The sequence below is a fragment of the Bombina bombina genome, chromosome 11 (genome assembly GCF_027579735.1).
Source record: "Bombina bombina isolate aBomBom1 chromosome 11, aBomBom1.pri, whole genome shotgun sequence".
Lineage (NCBI taxonomy): Eukaryota > Metazoa > Chordata > Amphibia > Anura > Bombinatoridae > Bombina > Bombina bombina.
The window spans coordinates 54,440,498-54,457,496 of record NC_069509.1 but is presented as its reverse complement, the minus strand read 5'-3'; the positions used below and the strand labels follow the sequence as shown (position 1 = coordinate 54,457,496).

General features: G+C 39.6%; 1 protein-coding gene across 1 annotated transcript in view; it reads left to right on the top strand.

The window, feature by feature from the left end:
- ATXN2L (ataxin 2 like) overlaps positions 1-16,999 on the top strand; it is a 247,354-nt gene that overhangs the window by 223,099 nt on the left and 7,256 nt on the right. Inside the window, exon 19 of the mRNA XM_053694196.1 lies at positions 15,008-15,132. Within this exon, the coding sequence (XP_053550171.1) occupies positions 15,008-15,132 (125 nt within the window). The remainder of the gene's footprint in view (positions 1-15,007; positions 15,133-16,999) is intronic.

Sequence of the window (16,999 nt, the reverse complement as noted above, 5' to 3'; positions counted from 1 at the left end):
AAACTTTGCCTCCTATGGAGGTGGTGAAGTAAGTTTGTGCTAGATTCTACGTTGATATGCGCTCCGCAGCAGGTTGGAGCCCGGTTTTCCTCTCAGCGTGCAGTGAATGTCAGAGGGATGTGAGGAGAGTATTGCCTATTTGAATGCAGTGATCTCCTTCTACGGGGTCTATTTCATAGGTTCTCTGTTATCGGTCGTAGAGATTCATCTCTTACCTCCCTTTTCAGATCGACGATATACTCTTATAAATATACCATTACCTCTGCTGATTTTTGTTTCAGTACTGGTTTGGCTTTCTACAAACATGTAGATGAGTGTCCTGGGGTAAGTAAGTCTTATTTTCTGTGACACTCTAAGCTATGGTTGGGCACTTTTTTAATAAAGTTCTAAATATATGTATTCAAACATTTATTTGCCTTGACTCAGGATGTTCAACATTCCTTATTTTCAGACAGTCGGTTTCATATTTGGGATAATGCATTTGAATCAAATATTTTTTACCTTAAAGATTTGACTTTTTTCCCTGTGGGCTGTTAGGCTCGCAGGGGCTGAAAATGCTTCATTTTATTGCGTCATTCTTGGCGCTGACTTTTTTGGCGCAAAAAATCTTTTCTGTTTCCGGCGTCATACGTGTCGCCGGAAGTTGCGTCATTTTTGACGTTCTTTTGCGCCAAAAAATGTCGGCGTTCCGGACGTGGCGTCATTTTTGGCGCCAAAAGCATTTAGGCGCCAAATAATGTGGGCGTCTTATTTGGCGCTAAAAAAATATGGGCGTCGCTTTTGTCTCCACATTATTTAAGTCTCATTAATTATTGCTTCTGGTTGCTAGAAGCTTGTTCACTGGCATTTTTTCCCATTCCTGAAACTGTCATTTAAGGAATTTGATCAATTTTGCTTTATATGTTGTTTTTTCTCTTACATATTGCAAGATGTCTCACGTTGCATCTGAGTCAGAAGATACTTCAGGAAAATCGCTGTCTGGTGCTGGAACTACCAAAGCTAAGTGTATCTGCTGTAAACTTTTGGTAGCTATTCCTCCAGCTGTTGTTTGTATTAATTGTCATGACAAACTTGTTAATGCAGATAATATTTCCTTTAGTAATGTACCAGATGAATTTTTAAATGAACATCATCATTCTGATTCTAATGACTCTTCTGGTTCAGAGGATTCTGTCTCAGAGATTGATGCTGATAAATCTTCATATTTATTTAAAATGGAATTTATTCGTTCTTTACTTAAAGAAGTACTAATTGCTTTAGAAATTGAGGATTCTGGTCCTCTTGATACTAAATCTAAACATTTAGATAAGGTCTTTAAATCTCCTGTGGTTATTCCAGAAGTTTTTCCTGTTCCTGGTGCTATTTCTGAAGTAATTTCCAGAGAATGGAATAATTTGGGTAATTCATTTACTCCTTCTAAACGTTTTAAGCAATTATATCCTGTTCCGTCTGACAGATTAGAATTTTGGGACAAAATCCCTAGAGTTGATGGGGCTATTTCTACCCTTGCTAAACGTACTACTATTCATACGTCAGATGGTACTTCGTTTAAGGATCCTTTAGATAGGAAAATTGAATCCTTTCTAAGAAAAGCTTATCTGTGTTCAGGTAATCTTCTTAGACCTGCTATATCATTGGCTGATGTTGCTGCAGCTTCAACTTTTTGGTTGGAAACTTTAGCGCAACAAGTAACAGATCATGATTCTCATAATATTATTATTCTTCTTCAACATGCTAATAATTTTATCTGTGATGCCATTTTTGATATTATCAGAGTTGATGTCAGGTTTATGTCTCTAGCTATTTTAGCTAGAAGAGCTTTATGGCTTAAAACTTGGAATGCTGATATGGCTTCTAAATCAACTCTACTTTCCATTTCTTTCCAGGGTAACAAATTATTTGGTTCTCAGTTGGGTTCTATTATCTCAACTGTTACTGGTGGGAAAGGAACTTTTTTACCACAGGATAAAAAATCTAAGGGTAAAAACAGGGCTAATAATCGTTTTTGTTCCTTTCGTTTCAACAAAGAACAAAAGCCTGATCCTTCATCCTCAGGAGCAGTTTCAGTTTGGAAACCATCTCCAGTCTGGAATAAATCCAAGCCTTCTAGAAAAGCAAAGCCAGCTTCTAAGTCCACATGAAGGTGCGGCCCTCATTCCAGCTCAGCTGGTAGGGGGCAGGTTACGTTTTTTCAAAGAAATTTGGATCAATTCTGTTCACAATCTTTGGATTCAGAACATTGTTTCAGAAGGGTACAGAATTGGTTTCAAGATAAGACCTCCTGCAAAGAGATTTTTTCTTTCCCGTGTCCCAGTAAATCCAGTGAAAGCTCAAGCATTTCTGAAATGTGTTTCAGATCTAGAGTTGGCTGGAGTAATTTTGCCAGTTCCAGTTCTGGAACAGGGGATGGGGTTTTATTCAAATCTCTTCATTGTACCAAAGAAGGAGAATTCCTTCAGACCAGTTCTGGATCTAAAAATATTGAATCGTTATGTAAGGATACCAACGTTCAAAATGGTAACTGTAAGGACTATCTTGCCTTTTGTTCAGCAAGGGCATTATATGTCCACAATAGATTTACAGGATGCATATCTGCATATTCCAATTCATCCAGATCATTATCAGTTCCTGAGATTCTCTTTTCTGGACAAGCATTACCAGTTTGTGGCTCTGCCGTTTGGCCTAGCTACAGCTCCAAGAATTTTTACAAAGGTTCTCGGTGCCCTTCTGTCTGTAATCAGAGAACAGGGTATTGTGGTATTTCCTTATTTGGACGATATCTTGGTACTTGCTCAGTCTTTACATTTAGCAGAATCTCATACGAATCGACTTGTGTTGTTTCTTCAAGATCATGGTTGGAGGATCAATTCACTAAAAAGTTCATTGATTCCTCAGACAAGGGTAACCTTTCTGGGTTTCCAGATAGATTCAGTGTCCATGACTCTGTCTTTGATAGACAAGAGAGGTCTAAAATTGATTTCAGCTTGTCGAAACCTTCAGTCACAATCATTCCCTTCGGTAGCCTTATGCATGGAAATTCTAGGTCTTATGACTACTGCATCGGACGCGATCCCCTTTGCTCGTTTTCACATGCGACCTCTTCAGCTCTGTATGCTGAATCAATGGTGCAGGGATTACACAAAGATATCTCAATTAATATCTTTAAAACCGATTGTATGACACTCTCTAACGTGGTGGACAGATCACCATCGTTTAATTCAGGGGGCTTCTTTTGTGCTTCCGACCTGGACTGTAATTTCAACAGATGCAAGTCTCACAGGTTGGGGAGCTGTGTGGGGATCTCTGACGGCACAAGGAGTTTGGGAATCTCAGGAGGTGAGATTGCCGATCAATATTTTGGAACTCCGTGCAATTTTCAGAGCTCTTCAGTCTTGGCCTCTTCTGAAGAGAGAATCGTTCATTTGTTTTCAGACAGACAATGTCACAACTGTGGCATACATCAATCATCAAGGAGGGACTCACAGTCCTCTGGCTATGAAAGAAGTATCTCGAATTCTGGTTTGGGCGGAATCCAGCTCCTGTCTAATCTCTGCGGTTCATATCCCAGGTATAGACAATTGGGAAGCGGATTATCTCAGTCGCCAAACATTGCATCCGGGCGAATGGTCTCTTCACCCAGAGGTATTTCTTCAGATTGTTCAAATGTGGGAGCTTCCAGAAATAGATCTGATGGTGTCTCATCTAAACAAGAAACTTCCCAGGTATCTGTCCAGATCCCGGGATCCTCAGGCGGAAGCAGTGGATGCATTATCACTTCCTTGGAAGTATCATCCTGCCTATATCTTTCCGCCTCTAGTTCTTCTTCCAAGAGTAATCTCCAAGATTCTGAAGGAATGCTCGTTTGTTCTGCTGGTAGCTCCGGCATGGCCTCACAGGTTTTGGTATGCGGATCTTGTCCGGATGGCCTCTTGCCATCCGTGGACTCTTCCGCTAAGACCAGACCTTCTGTCGCAAGTTCCTTTTTTCCATCAGGATCTCAAATCCTTAAATTTAAAGGTATGGAGATTGAACGATTGATTCTTGGTCAAAGGGGTTTCTCTGACTCTGTGATTAATACTATGTTACAGGCTCGTAAATCTGTATCCAGAGAGATATATTATAGAGTCTGGAAGACTTATATTTCTTGGTGTCTTTCTCATCATTTTTCTTGGCATTCTTTTAGAATTCCGAGAATTTTACAGTTTCTTCAGGATGGTTTAGATAAAGGTTTATCCGCAAGTTCTTTGAAAGGACAAATCTCTGCTCTTTCTGTTCTTTTTCACAGAAAGATTGCTAATCTTCCTGATATTCATTGTTTTGTACAAGCTTTGGTTCGTATAAAACCTGTCATTAAGTCAATTTCTCCTCCTTGGAGTTTGAATTTGGTTCTGGGGGCTCTTCAAGCTCCTCCGTTTGAACCTATGCATTCATTGGACATTAAATTACTTTCTTGGAAAGTTTTGTTCTTTTTGGCGATCTCTTCTGCCAGAAGAGTCTCTGAATTATCTGCTCTTTCTTGTGAGTCTCCTTTTCTGATTTTTCATCAGGATAAGGCGGTGTTGAGAACTTCTTTTGAATTTTTACCTAAGGTTGTGAATTCCAACAACATTAGTAGAGAAATTGTGGTTCCTTCATTATGTCCTAATCCTAAGAATTCTAAGGAGAAATCGTTGCATTCTTTGGATGTTGTTAGAGCTTTGAAATATTATGTTGAAGCTACTAAGTCTTTCCGAAAGACTTCTAGTCTATTTGTTATCTTTCCGGTTCTAGAAAAGGCCAGAAAGCTTCTGCCATTTCTTTGGCATCTTGGTTGAAATCTTTAATTCATCATGCCTATGTCGAGTCGGGTAAAACTCCGCCTCAAAGGATTACAGCTCACTCTACTAGGTCAGTTTCTACTTCCTGGGCGTTTAGGAATGAAGCTTCGGTTGATCAGATTTGCAAAGCAGCAACTTGGTCCTCTTTGCATACTTTTGCTAAATTCTACCATTTTGATGTATTTTCTTCTTCTGAAGCAGTTTTTGGTAGAAAAGTACTTCAGGCAGCGGTTTCAGTTTGAATCTTCTGTTTATGTTTTTCATTAAACTTTATTTTGGGTGTGGATTATTTTCAGCAGGAATTGGCTGTCTTTATTTTTTCCCTCCCTCTCTAGTGACTCTTGCGTGGAAAGATCCACATCTTGGGTAGTCATTATCCCATACGTCACTAGCTCATGGACTCTTGCTAATTACATGAAAGAAAACATAATTTATGTAAGAACTTACCTGATAAATTCATTTCTTTCATATTAGCAAGAGTACATGAGGCCCGCCCTTTTTTGTGGTGGTTATGATTTTTTTGTATAAAGCACAATTATTCCAATTCCTTATTCTATATGCTTTCGCACTTTTTTCTTATCACCCCACTTCTTGGCTATTCGTTAAACTGAATTGTGGGTGTGGTGAGGGGTGTATTTATAGGCATTTTAAGGTTTGGGAAACTTTGCCCCTCCTGGTAGGAATGTATATCCCATACGTCACTAGCTCATGGACTCTTGCTAATATGAAAGAAATGAATTTATCAGGTAAGTTCTTACATAAATTATGTTTTTTCTGAGCCAACCTCTTCTAAAGCGGATGTTGTCCAGGAGTCTTCTGTTGAGGTTCAATATATGCCGCAGCTTTCTCCTCAAACATCCAAAATTTTACTGCCCTCACATGCAGTGCCCTGCGTTTCCTCTCAAAATCATGCTGGAGTTACTTTAAGGGACATCGTTTCTCTTATGTCTTCTACTATTTCAGATGCATTGTCTACTTTTCCAATGTTGCATGGAAAGCGTAAGAGGAAAATCGGACATTCAGTTAGCGAGGTTTCTGACGCAGTTGTTGCTATTTCTTTCATGTAATTAGCAAGAGTCCATGAGCTAGTGACGTATGGGATATACATTCCTACCAGGAGGGGCAAAGTTTCCCAAACCTCAAAATGCCTATAAATACACCCCTCACCACACCCACAATTCAGTTTTACAAACTTTGCCTCCGATGGAGGTGGTGAAGTAAGTTTGTGCTAGATTCTACGTTGATATGCGCTCCGCAGCAAGTTGGAGCCCGGTTTTCCTCTCAGCGTGCAGTGAATGTCAGAGGGATGTGAGGAGAGTATTGCCTATTTGAATGCAGTGATCTCCTTCTAAGGGGTCTATTTCATAGGTTCTCTGTTATCGGTCGTAGAGATTCATCTCTTACCTCCCTTTTCAGATCGACGATATACTCTTATATATACCATTACCTCTGCTGATTCTCGTTTCAGTACTGGTTTGGCTATCTGCTATATGTAGATGAGTGTCCTGGGGTAAGTAAGTCTTATTTTCTGTGACACTCCTAGCTATGGTTGGGCACTTTGTTTATAAAGTTCTAAATATATGTATTCAAACATTTATTTGCCTTGACTCAGAATGTTCAACTTTCCTTATTTTCAGACAGTCGGTTTCATATTTGGGATAATGCATTTTAATTTAACATTTTTCTTACCTTAAAATTTGACTTTTTCCCTGTGGGCTGTTAGGCTCGCGGGGGCTGAAAATGCTTCATTTTATTGCGTCATTCTTGGCGCGGACTTTTTTGGCGCAAAAATTCTATTTCCGTTTCCGGCGTCATACGTGTCGCCGGAAGTTGCGTCATTTTTTGACGTTATTTTGCGCCAAAAATGTCGGCGTTCCGGACGTGGCGTCATTTTTGGCGCCAGAAAGCATTTAGGCGCCAAATAATGTGGGCGTCTTATTTGGCGCGAAAAAATATGGGCGTCACTTTTGTCTCCACATTATTTAAGTCTCATTTTTTATTGCTTCTGGCTGCTAGAAGCTTGTTCTTTGGCATTTTTTCCCATTCCTGAAACTGTCATTTAAGGAATTTGATCAATTTTGCTTTATATATATGTTGTTTTTTCTCTTACATATTGCAAGATGTCTCACGTTGCATCTGAGTCAGAAGATACTACAGGAAAATCGCTGTCAAGTGCTGAATCTACCAAAGCTAAGTGTATCTGCTGTAAACTTTTGGTAGCTATTCCTCCAGCTGTTGTTTGTATTGATTGTCATGTCAAACTTATTAATGCAGATAAAATTTCCTTTAGTACTGTTACATTACCTGTTGCTGTCCGTCAACATCTAATTTTCAGAGTGTTCCTGATAACATAAGAGATTTTATTTTTTAAATCCATTAAGAAGGCTATGTCTGTTATTTCTCCTTCTAGTATACATAAAAGTCTTTTAAAACTTCTCTTTTTTTCAGATGAATTTTTAAATGAACATCATCATTCTGATACTGATAATGGTTCTTCTGGTTCAGAGGTTTCTGTCTCAGAGGTTGATGCTGATAAATCTTTGTATTTGTTCAAGATGGAATTTATTCGTTCTTTACTTAAAGAAGTGTTATTTGCATTAGAAATAGAGGATTCTGGTCCTCTTGATACTAAATGTAAACGTTTAAATAAGGTTTTTAAATCTCCTGTAGTTATTCCAGAAGTGTTTTATCTCCCTGATGCTATTTCTGAAGTATTTTCCAGGGAATGGAATAATTTGGGTAATTTATTTACTCCTTCTAAACGTTTTAAGCAATTATATCCTGTGCCGTCTGACAGATTAGAATTTTGGGACAAGATCCCTAAAGTTGATGGGGCTATTTCTACCCTTGCTAAACGTACTACTATTCCTACGTCAGATGGTACTTCGTTTAAGGATCCTCTAGATAGGAAAATTGAATCCTTTCTAAGAAAAGCTTATCTGTGTTCAGGTAATCTTCTTAGACCTGCTATATCTTTGGCTGATGTTGCTGCAGCTTCAACTTTTTGGTTGGAAACTTTAGCGCAACAAGTAACACATCGTGATTCTCATGATATTATTATTCTTCTTCAGCATGCTAATAATTTTATCTGTGATGCCATTTTTTATATTATCAGAGTTGATGTCAGGTTTATGTCTCTAGCTATTTTAGCTAGAAGAGCTTTATGGCTTAAAACTTGGAATGCTGATATGGCTTCTAAATCAACTTTACTTTCCATTTCTTTCCAGGGTAACAAATTATTTGGTTCTCAGTTGGATTCCATTATTTCAACTGTTACTGGTGGGAAAGGAACTTTTTTACCACAGGATAAAAAATCTAAAGGTAAAAACAGGGCTAATAATCGTTTTCGTTCCTTTCGTTTCAACAAAGAACAAAAGCCTGATCCTTCATCCTCAGGAGCAGTTTCAGTTTGGAGACCATCTCCAGTCCACATGAAGGTGCGGCCCTCATTCCAGCTCAGCTGGTAGGGGGCAGGTTACGTTTTTTCAAGGTAATTTGGATCAATTCTGTTCACAATCTTTGGATTCAGAGCATTGTTTCAGAAGGGTACAGAATTGGTTTCAAGTTGAGACCTCCTGCAAAGAGATTTTTTCTTTCCCGTGTCCCAGTAAATCCAGTAAAAGCTCAAGCATTTCTGAAATGTGTTTCAGATCTAGAGTTGACTGGAGTATTTATGCCAGTTCCAGTTCCGGAACAGGGGATGGGGTTTTATTCAAATCTCTTCATTGTACCAAAGAAGGAGAATTCTTTCAGACCAGTTCTGGATCTAAAAATATTGAATCGTTATGTAAGGATACCAACGTTCAAGATGGTAACTGTAAGGACTATCTTACGTTTTGTTCAGCAAGGGAATTATATGTCCACAATAGATTTACAGGATGCATATCTGCATATTCCGATTCATCCAGATCATTATCAGTTCCTGAGATTCTCGTTTCTGGACAAGCATTACCAATTTGTGGCTCTGCCGTTTGGCCTAGCTACAGCTCCAAGAATTTTTACAAAGGTTCTCGGTGCCCTGCTGTCTGTAATCAGAGAACAGGGTATTGTGGTATTTCCTTATTTGGACGATATCTTGGTACTTGCTCAGTCTTTACATTTAGCAGAATCTCATACGAATCGACTTGTGTTGTTTCTTCAAGATCATGGTTGGAGGATCAATTTACCAAAAAGTTATTTGATTCCTCAGACAAGGGTAACCTTTCTGGGTTTCCAGATGGATTCAGTGTCCATGACTCTGTCTTTAACAGACAAGAGACGTCTAAAGTTGATTGCAGCTTGTCGAAACCTTCAGTCACAATCATTCCCTTCGGTAGCCTTATGCATGGAAATTCTAGGTCTTATGACTGCTGCATCGGACGCGATCCCCTTTGCTCGTTTTCACATGCGACCTCTTCAGCTCTGTATGCTGAAGCAATGATGCAAGGATTACACGAAGATATCTCAATTAATATCTTTAAAACCGATTGTTCGACACTCTCTAACATGGTGGACAGATCACCATCGTTTATTTCAGGGGGCTTCTTTTGTGCTTCCGACCTGGACTGTAATTTCAACAGATGCAAGTCTCACAGGTTGGGGAGCTGTGTGGGGATCTCTGACGGCACAAGGAGTTTGGGAATCTCAGGAGGTGAGTTTACCGATCAATATTTTGGAACTCCGTGCAATTTTCAGAGCTCTTCAGTTTTGGCCTCTTCTGAAGAGAGAATCGTTCATTTGTTTTCAGACAGACAATGTCACAACTGTGGCATACATCAATCATCAAGGAGGGACTCACAGTCCTCTGGCTATGAAAGAAGTATCTCGAATTTTGGTTTGGGCGGAATCCAGCTCCTGTCTAATCTCTGCGGTTCATATCCCAGGTGTAGACAATTGGGAAGCGGATTATCTCAGTCGCCAAACGTTGCATCCGGGCGAATGGTCTCTTCACCCAGAGGTATTTCTTCAGATTGTTCAAATGTGGGAATTTCCAGAAATAGATCTGATGGCGTCCCATCTAAACAAGAAACTTCCCAGGTATCTGTCCAGATCCCGGGATCCTCAGGCGGAGGCAGTGGATGTATTATCACTTCCTTGGAAGTATCATCCTGCCTATATCTTTCCGCCTCTAGTTCTTCTTCCAAGAGTAATCTCCAAGATTCTGAAGGAATGCTCGTTTGTTCTGCTGGTAGCTCCGGCATGGCCTCACAGGTTTTGGTATGCGGATCTTGTCCGGATGGCCTCTTGCCAACCGTGGACTCTTCCGTTAAGACCAGACCTTCTGTCACAAGGTCCTTTTTTCCATCAGGATCTGAAATCCTTAAATTTAAAGGTATGGAGATTGAACGCTTGATTCTTGGTCAAAGAGGTTTCTCTGACTCTGTGATTAATACTATGTTACAGGCTCGTAAATCTGTATCTCGAGAGATATATTATAGAGTCTGGAAGACTTATATTTCTTGGTGTCTTTCTCATCATTTTTCCTGGCATTCTTTTAGAATACCGAGAATTTTACAGTTTCTTCAGGATGGTTTAGATAAGGGTTTGTCCGCAAGTTCTTTGAAAGGACAAATCTCTGCTCTTTCTGTTCTTTTTCACAGAAAGATTGCTATTCTTCCTGATATTCATTGTTTTGTACAAGCTTTGGTTCGTATAAAGCCTGTCATTAAGTCAATTTCTCCTCCTTGGAGTTTGAATTTGGTTCTGGGAGCTCTTCAAGCTCCTCCGTTTGAACCTATGCATTCATTGGACATTAATTACTTTCTTGGAAAGTTTTGTTCCTTTTGGCCATCTCTTCTGCCAGAAGAGTTTCTGAATTATCTGCTCTTTCTTGTGAGTCTCCTTTTCTGATTTTTCATCAGGATAAGGCGGTGTTGCGAACTTCTTTTGAATTTTTACCTAAAGTTGTGAATTCCAACAACATTAGTAGAGAAATTGTGGTTCCTTCATTATGTCCTAATCCTAAGAATTCTAAGGAGAAATTGTTGCATTCTTTGGATGTTGTTAGAGCTTTGAAATATTATGTTGAAGCTACGAAATCTTTTTGTAAGACTTCTAGTCTATTTGTTATCTTTTCCGGTTCTAGAAAAGGCCAGAAAGCTTCTGCCATTTCTTTGGCATCTTGGTTGAAATCTTTAATTCATCTTGCCTATGTTGAGTCGGGTAAAACTCCGCCTCAGAGAATTACAGCTCATTCTACTAGGTCAGTTTCTACTTCCTGGGCGTTTAGGAATGAAGCTTCGGTTGACCAGATCTGCAAAGCAGCAACTTGGTCCTCTTTGCATACTTTTACTAAATTCTACCATTTTGATGTATTTTCTTCTTCTGAAGCAGTTTTTGGTAGAAAAGTTCTTCAGGCAGCGGTTTCAGTTTGAATCTTCTGCTTATGTTTTTTGTTAAACTTTATTTTGGGTGTGGATTATTTTCAGCAGGAATTGGCTGTCTTTATTTTATCCCTCCCTCTCTAGTGACTCTTGTGTGGAAAGATCCACATCTTGGGTAGTCATTATCCCATACGTCACTAGCTCATGGACTCTTGTTAATTACATGAAAGAAAACATAATTTATGTAAGAACTTACCTGATAAATTCATTTCTTTCATATTAACAAGAGTCCATGAGGCCCACCCTTTTTTGGGGTGGTTATGATTTTTTTGTATAAAGCACAATTATTCCAATTCCTTATTTTATATGCTTCGCACTTTTTTTCTTAGCACCCCACTTCTTGGCTATTCGTTAAACTGATTTGTGGGTGTGGTGAGGGGTGTATTTATAGGCAAAGTTTTTCTTCTTCTGAAGCAGTTTTTGGTAGAAAAGTACTTCAGGCAGCGGTTTCAGTTTGAATCTTCTGCTTATGTTTTTCGTTAAACTTTATTTTGGGTGTGGATTATTTTCAGCAGGAATTGGCTGTCTTTATTTTATCCCTCCCTCTCTAGTGACTCTTGTGTGGAAAGATCCACATCTTGGGTAGTCATTATCCCATACGTCACTAGCTCATGGACTCTTGCTAATTACATGAAAGAAAACATAATTTATGTAAGAACTTACCTGATAAATTCATTTCTTTCATATTAGCAAGAGTCCATGAGGCCCGCCCTTTTTTTTTGTGGTGGTTATGATTTTGTATAAAGCACAATTATTCCAATTCCTTATTTTATATGCTTTCGCACTTTTTTATCACCCCACTTCTTGGCTATTCGTTAAACTGAATTGTGGGTGTGGTGAGGGGTGTATTTATAGGCATTTTGAGGTTTGGGAAACTTTGCCCCTCCTGGTAGGAATGTATATCCCATACGTCACTAGCTCATGGACTCTTGCTAATATGAAAGAAATGAATTTATCAGGTAAGTTCTTACATAAATTATGTTTTCGGAGGTCCCCTCCCAGAAGCCTGAAGAGGAGGATACCGTAGTTGCATCTGAAGGTGAAATTCTGACAGTGTAATTATTCCTGCTGATACTGAAGTTGTATCTTTCAGGTTTCAGCTAGAGCACCTACATCTGTTAGTTGTTGTTTCCTAAAAAGTCCAGTAAGCTGAACAAATATTTAGAGGTTCCTTCCTCGACAGATGTGTTTCCAGTCCCAGACCGAGCTTCTGAGATCATTGCTAAGGAGTGGGAGAGACCGGGTACACCTTTTTCTCCATCTCCTATATTTAAAAAGATGTTTCCCATAGCCGACTCTGTTAAGGAGGCTTGGCAAACAGTTCCCAAGGTGGAAGGAGCCGTTTCCACCTTCGCTAAGAGAGCTACTATTCCCATAGAGGATAGTTGTGCCTTCAAAGATCCTATGGACAAGATATTAGAGGGTCTACTCAAAACAATGTATGTACACCAGGGCTTACAATGGCAGCCAGCTGTGTGCATTGCTACCGTCACTAGGCGGCGGCATATTGGTTCAATGCGTTGTCTGATGCTCTCAGGACAGAAACTCCTCTGGATGAAATCCAGGATAGGATAAAAGCTCTTAAACTAGCTAATTCCTTTATTACGGATGCTTCCCTTCAAGTTATCAAACTGGGAGCAAAGATTTTGGGTTTCTCTATTCTAGCTCGCAGAGCCTTACGGTTAAAACCTTGGTCTGCGGATGTATCCTCTAAGTCTAAGCTTCTAGCTATTCCTTACAAGGGGAAGACCTTGTTTGGACCTGGCTTGACGGAAATTATCACTGATCTCACGGGAGGTAAAGGTCATCTTCTCCCTCAGGATAAGAGAAACAAACAAAAAGGAGTAATTTTCGTTCCTTTCAAAATTTCAAGGGAAATTCTTCCAACGCTTCCAAGCAGGAACAGTCTAAACCTGCATGGAGACCCAATCAGTCTTGGAATAAGGGAAAACAATCCAAGAAGCCTGCTATTGAATCAAAGACAGCATGAAGGGCATGCCCCCGATCTGGGACCAGATCTTGTAGGGGGCAAACTTTCCTTCTTCGCTCAGACTTGGGTTCGAGATGTTCAGGATCCCTGGGCAATAGAAAGTGTCCCAGGGATACAAATTAGAGTTCAAAAGTTTTCCTCCCAGAGGCAGGTTTCTACTTTCAAGATTATCTGCAGACCAGACAAAAATTGAGGCGTTCTTACGCTGCATAGGAGACCTCTCCATCCTGGGAGTGATCGTTCCCGTTCCAATACAGGAACAGGGTCTGGGTTTTTATTCCAATCTGTTCGTGGTTCCCAAAAAAGAGGGAACCTTCAGACCAATTTTAGATCTCAAGAGTCTAAACAAATTTCTCAGGGTACCGTCCTTCAAGATGTAAACTATTTGCTCCATTCTTCCCTTGATCCAAGAGGGTCAATTTATGACAACAGTGGATTTAAAAGACGTGTTCCTATTCACAGGGATCATCACAATTTCCTACGGTTTGCCTTTCTGGACAAACTCTTCCAGTTCGTGGCTCTTCCTTTCGGTCTTGCCACAGCTCCCAGAATTTTCACAAAGGTTCTGTGATCGCTGTTAGTGGTGCTTCAGTCACGGGGCATTGCAGTGGCACCCTATCTGGATGACATCGTAGTCCAGGCGCCATCCTTTCAACAAGCAAAATCCTACACGGACATGGTGTTATTCTTCCTGCGATCTCACGGGTGGAAGGTATATTTGGAAGAGAGTTCCTTAGTCCCAAACACAAGGGTAACTTTCTTGGGAACCATAATAGATTACCTATATATGAAGATTTTTCTGACAGAAATCAGGAAATCAGATTATCGATACTTGTCTAGTCCTTTAGTCCACTCTTCGGCCGTCAGTGGCTCAGTGCATGGAGGTAATTCGTTCGTTCGGATTCATTCGAAACCGCGATTCAAATTTCAGACCTATTGGTAATTTCGGACCTATTGGTAATTTCGGACCTATTCGTAATTTCGGACCGAATTTAATTTGGGCCGAATAGTAATTTATGACCGTTTCCCGTTCAATTATAATTTCGTAAACGATTCGGTTCGATAATTTCGTATACATTCGATTTTTTTTTTCAAATCGATTAGATATTTAATCATATCAATATATTATTCATAAATGAAATGTATTGTAATTCCACTTTTAAATGGCTGTAATATATTAATAATAAATAATAAATACATTTAATATGTCATTTAAACACTTATCATTATATTTATAATTATTTAGACTGTGCAGTGTGCACTGTGCAGCCAATCAGGCAGCCTGGTTGACAATTATGCTTGCATCACTCCTGCACACTATAGCCACACCCATGTAACTAATATCTGTTTCTTTATAATTTTTTGTGAGTTGAAGAGAGCAGTTTGATATTGGAGAGAGAATGTCTTTTAGAGAAATTGGGAGTGTTCATGGAGGTGATAGGGACAGTAGAGATAGGGACAGTGTAGCTAGGGAGAGTAGAGGTAGTGATATTAGAGAGAGTGGACGTAGGGATAGGGACCGTGGAGCTAGGGAGAGTACTAGTAATAATAATAGGGATAGTGATAGAGGTAGGGATAGGCATAGGATTCATCATAGGCACCCTGTACATAGGGAGAGGGACCTTGGTACTAGGGAGAGGGTAGGTAGGGACAAGGAGAGGCATGGTGGAGTTAAAAAGCACACCAGTGCCAAAAAACAATGTAAGAGGAGGAGGCCACTTACAACCTCTGAGGAGTCTGACTCTAGTGCTGCTGAACAGCGTGCCACATCACCAAGGCATAGAGGGCCAATGTTTATGCCAGAGGAAAATTTGTGTCTTGTGTCTGCTGTGCTGAAGGTCCGGCACATCTTGTTTTCCTCCAGTGTTTCCTCCTCGGCAAAGCAAGCGGCATGGAACACTGTTTGTGATGCTGTCTTTGCAGTTGGAGCAGTGGACCGGACTGCCGCCTGTGTCAAGCACTGGTAAGTTTCAAAAACAATTTTCTTTTATAGTAAAAAACTAACTCTAGTGTGTGTTAGCCTGTGTGTACATACTACACAGGCCAAAATGTGTAAACTAAAGAAATAAATTCAATATTATTTTTTTATGTCATGGCATCTTTATTTTTTTTTTAAATGTGTAAACTAAAGAAATAAATTCAATATTATTATTCATTGTCATGGCATCTTTATTTGAAAAAGCAGGAATGTAAGTCAAGCTTAAAGGGATAGTAAACTCTGAAAATTTATTTCATGATTCTGCTAGAGCATTTATTTTTTAATCAACTTTCTAAATTACTCCTATTATTATGAATTTGTCTTTTTTCTCTTGTTATCTTTATTTGAAATTGTAGGTTGATAAGGTAAGGACAGGACAGAGCCTGCCCATTTTTTTGTTTTAGTACCCTGGCAAGCTTTTGAGATTGGTGGCAACATTTAACAAACCAATAAGCAAGTGCAACCCAGGTTCTGAACCTAAAAAATGCTCATTCCTGCTTTCAAATAAAGATTCCATGTGAATGAAGAAATAATGACTTACTATTAAATAATATAATTGTTTAAATTTTCATCTCTATCTTGAAATAAAATGTTTGTGTTTACTGTTTATTATCCATTTAAGGCCTTTTTTTTTATAATATTTACAGAATTAAAGATGGAAACTTTGCCCAACCAAGACCAAATATATTCATTTTTTTGATTATATATATTTGTCTTCTCATGATTTATAAATAAAGGGATAAACTTTAATCAACTTTATGGGGCACAAAGTCAGATTCAAACGTAAAGGGACACTGAACCCAAATTATTTCTTTCATGATTCCGATAGAGCATCAATGTTTTTTTTTTCAACTTTCTAATTTACTCCTATTATCAAATTTTCTGTGTTCTCTTGGGGGGGTCAATGTATTAATGTGCGAGGGGACATGATACGATGTAGCGTATCATGTCCGCCGCACATCGATAAATGCCGACAGCTGCTTCATAACTTTTCCGGCGAGCCTCAGGGGCATGAAGCCCCGTATGGAGCTTGATAAATTAACCCCTTGGTAACTATCTTTATTTGAAAAAGAATGAATGTAAGCCTATGAGCCAGCCCATCCTTGGGTAAGTACCTGGGTAGTGCTTGATGATTGTTGGCTAACGGTTGCCACCAATCAGTAATCGCTATCCAAGATGCTGAACCTAAAATTGTTCTATTTCGTAAGCTTTACATTCCTTCTTTTTCAAATCAAGCTCCAAGGTGACTGAAGAAAAAAAAATAGTAGTAAATTTAAAATTTTATTACAATTGCATGCTCTACCTGAATCGTAAAAGAAAAAATTTGGTTTCAGTTTGCCTTTAAATATTCATTTATAAATTTTTTACACTTTTCAATTTATGTATATTATCAAATTCACTTTGAGCAGCGCCGTCCTCATGCTTTTCTCGCGCAGTTTCCTCTACTCTCCACTGGGGCATATGTTGTATCAAGCTCCGAATGTAGCTTGATGCCCCGTGTTTCTGGCGAGCCTGCAGGCTTGCAAGAAACAGCAGTTATGAAGCAGCGGTCACAAAGACCGCCGCTCCATAACCTGTCCGCCTGCTCTGAGCAGGCAGACAGACATCGCCGGAAATCAACCCTATCTAGTACGATCGGGTTGATTGACACCCCCCTGCTGGCAGCCTATTGGCCGCGAGTCTGCAGGGGGCGGCGTTGCACCAGCAGCTCTTGTGAGCTGCTGGTGCAATGCTGAATACGGCGAGCATATTGCTCGCCGTATTCAGCAAGGTCTGTCGGACCTGATGCGCACTGTCGGATCAGGTCCGCCAGACCTTGATAAATAGGCCCCTATATGTATACCCTGTGAGC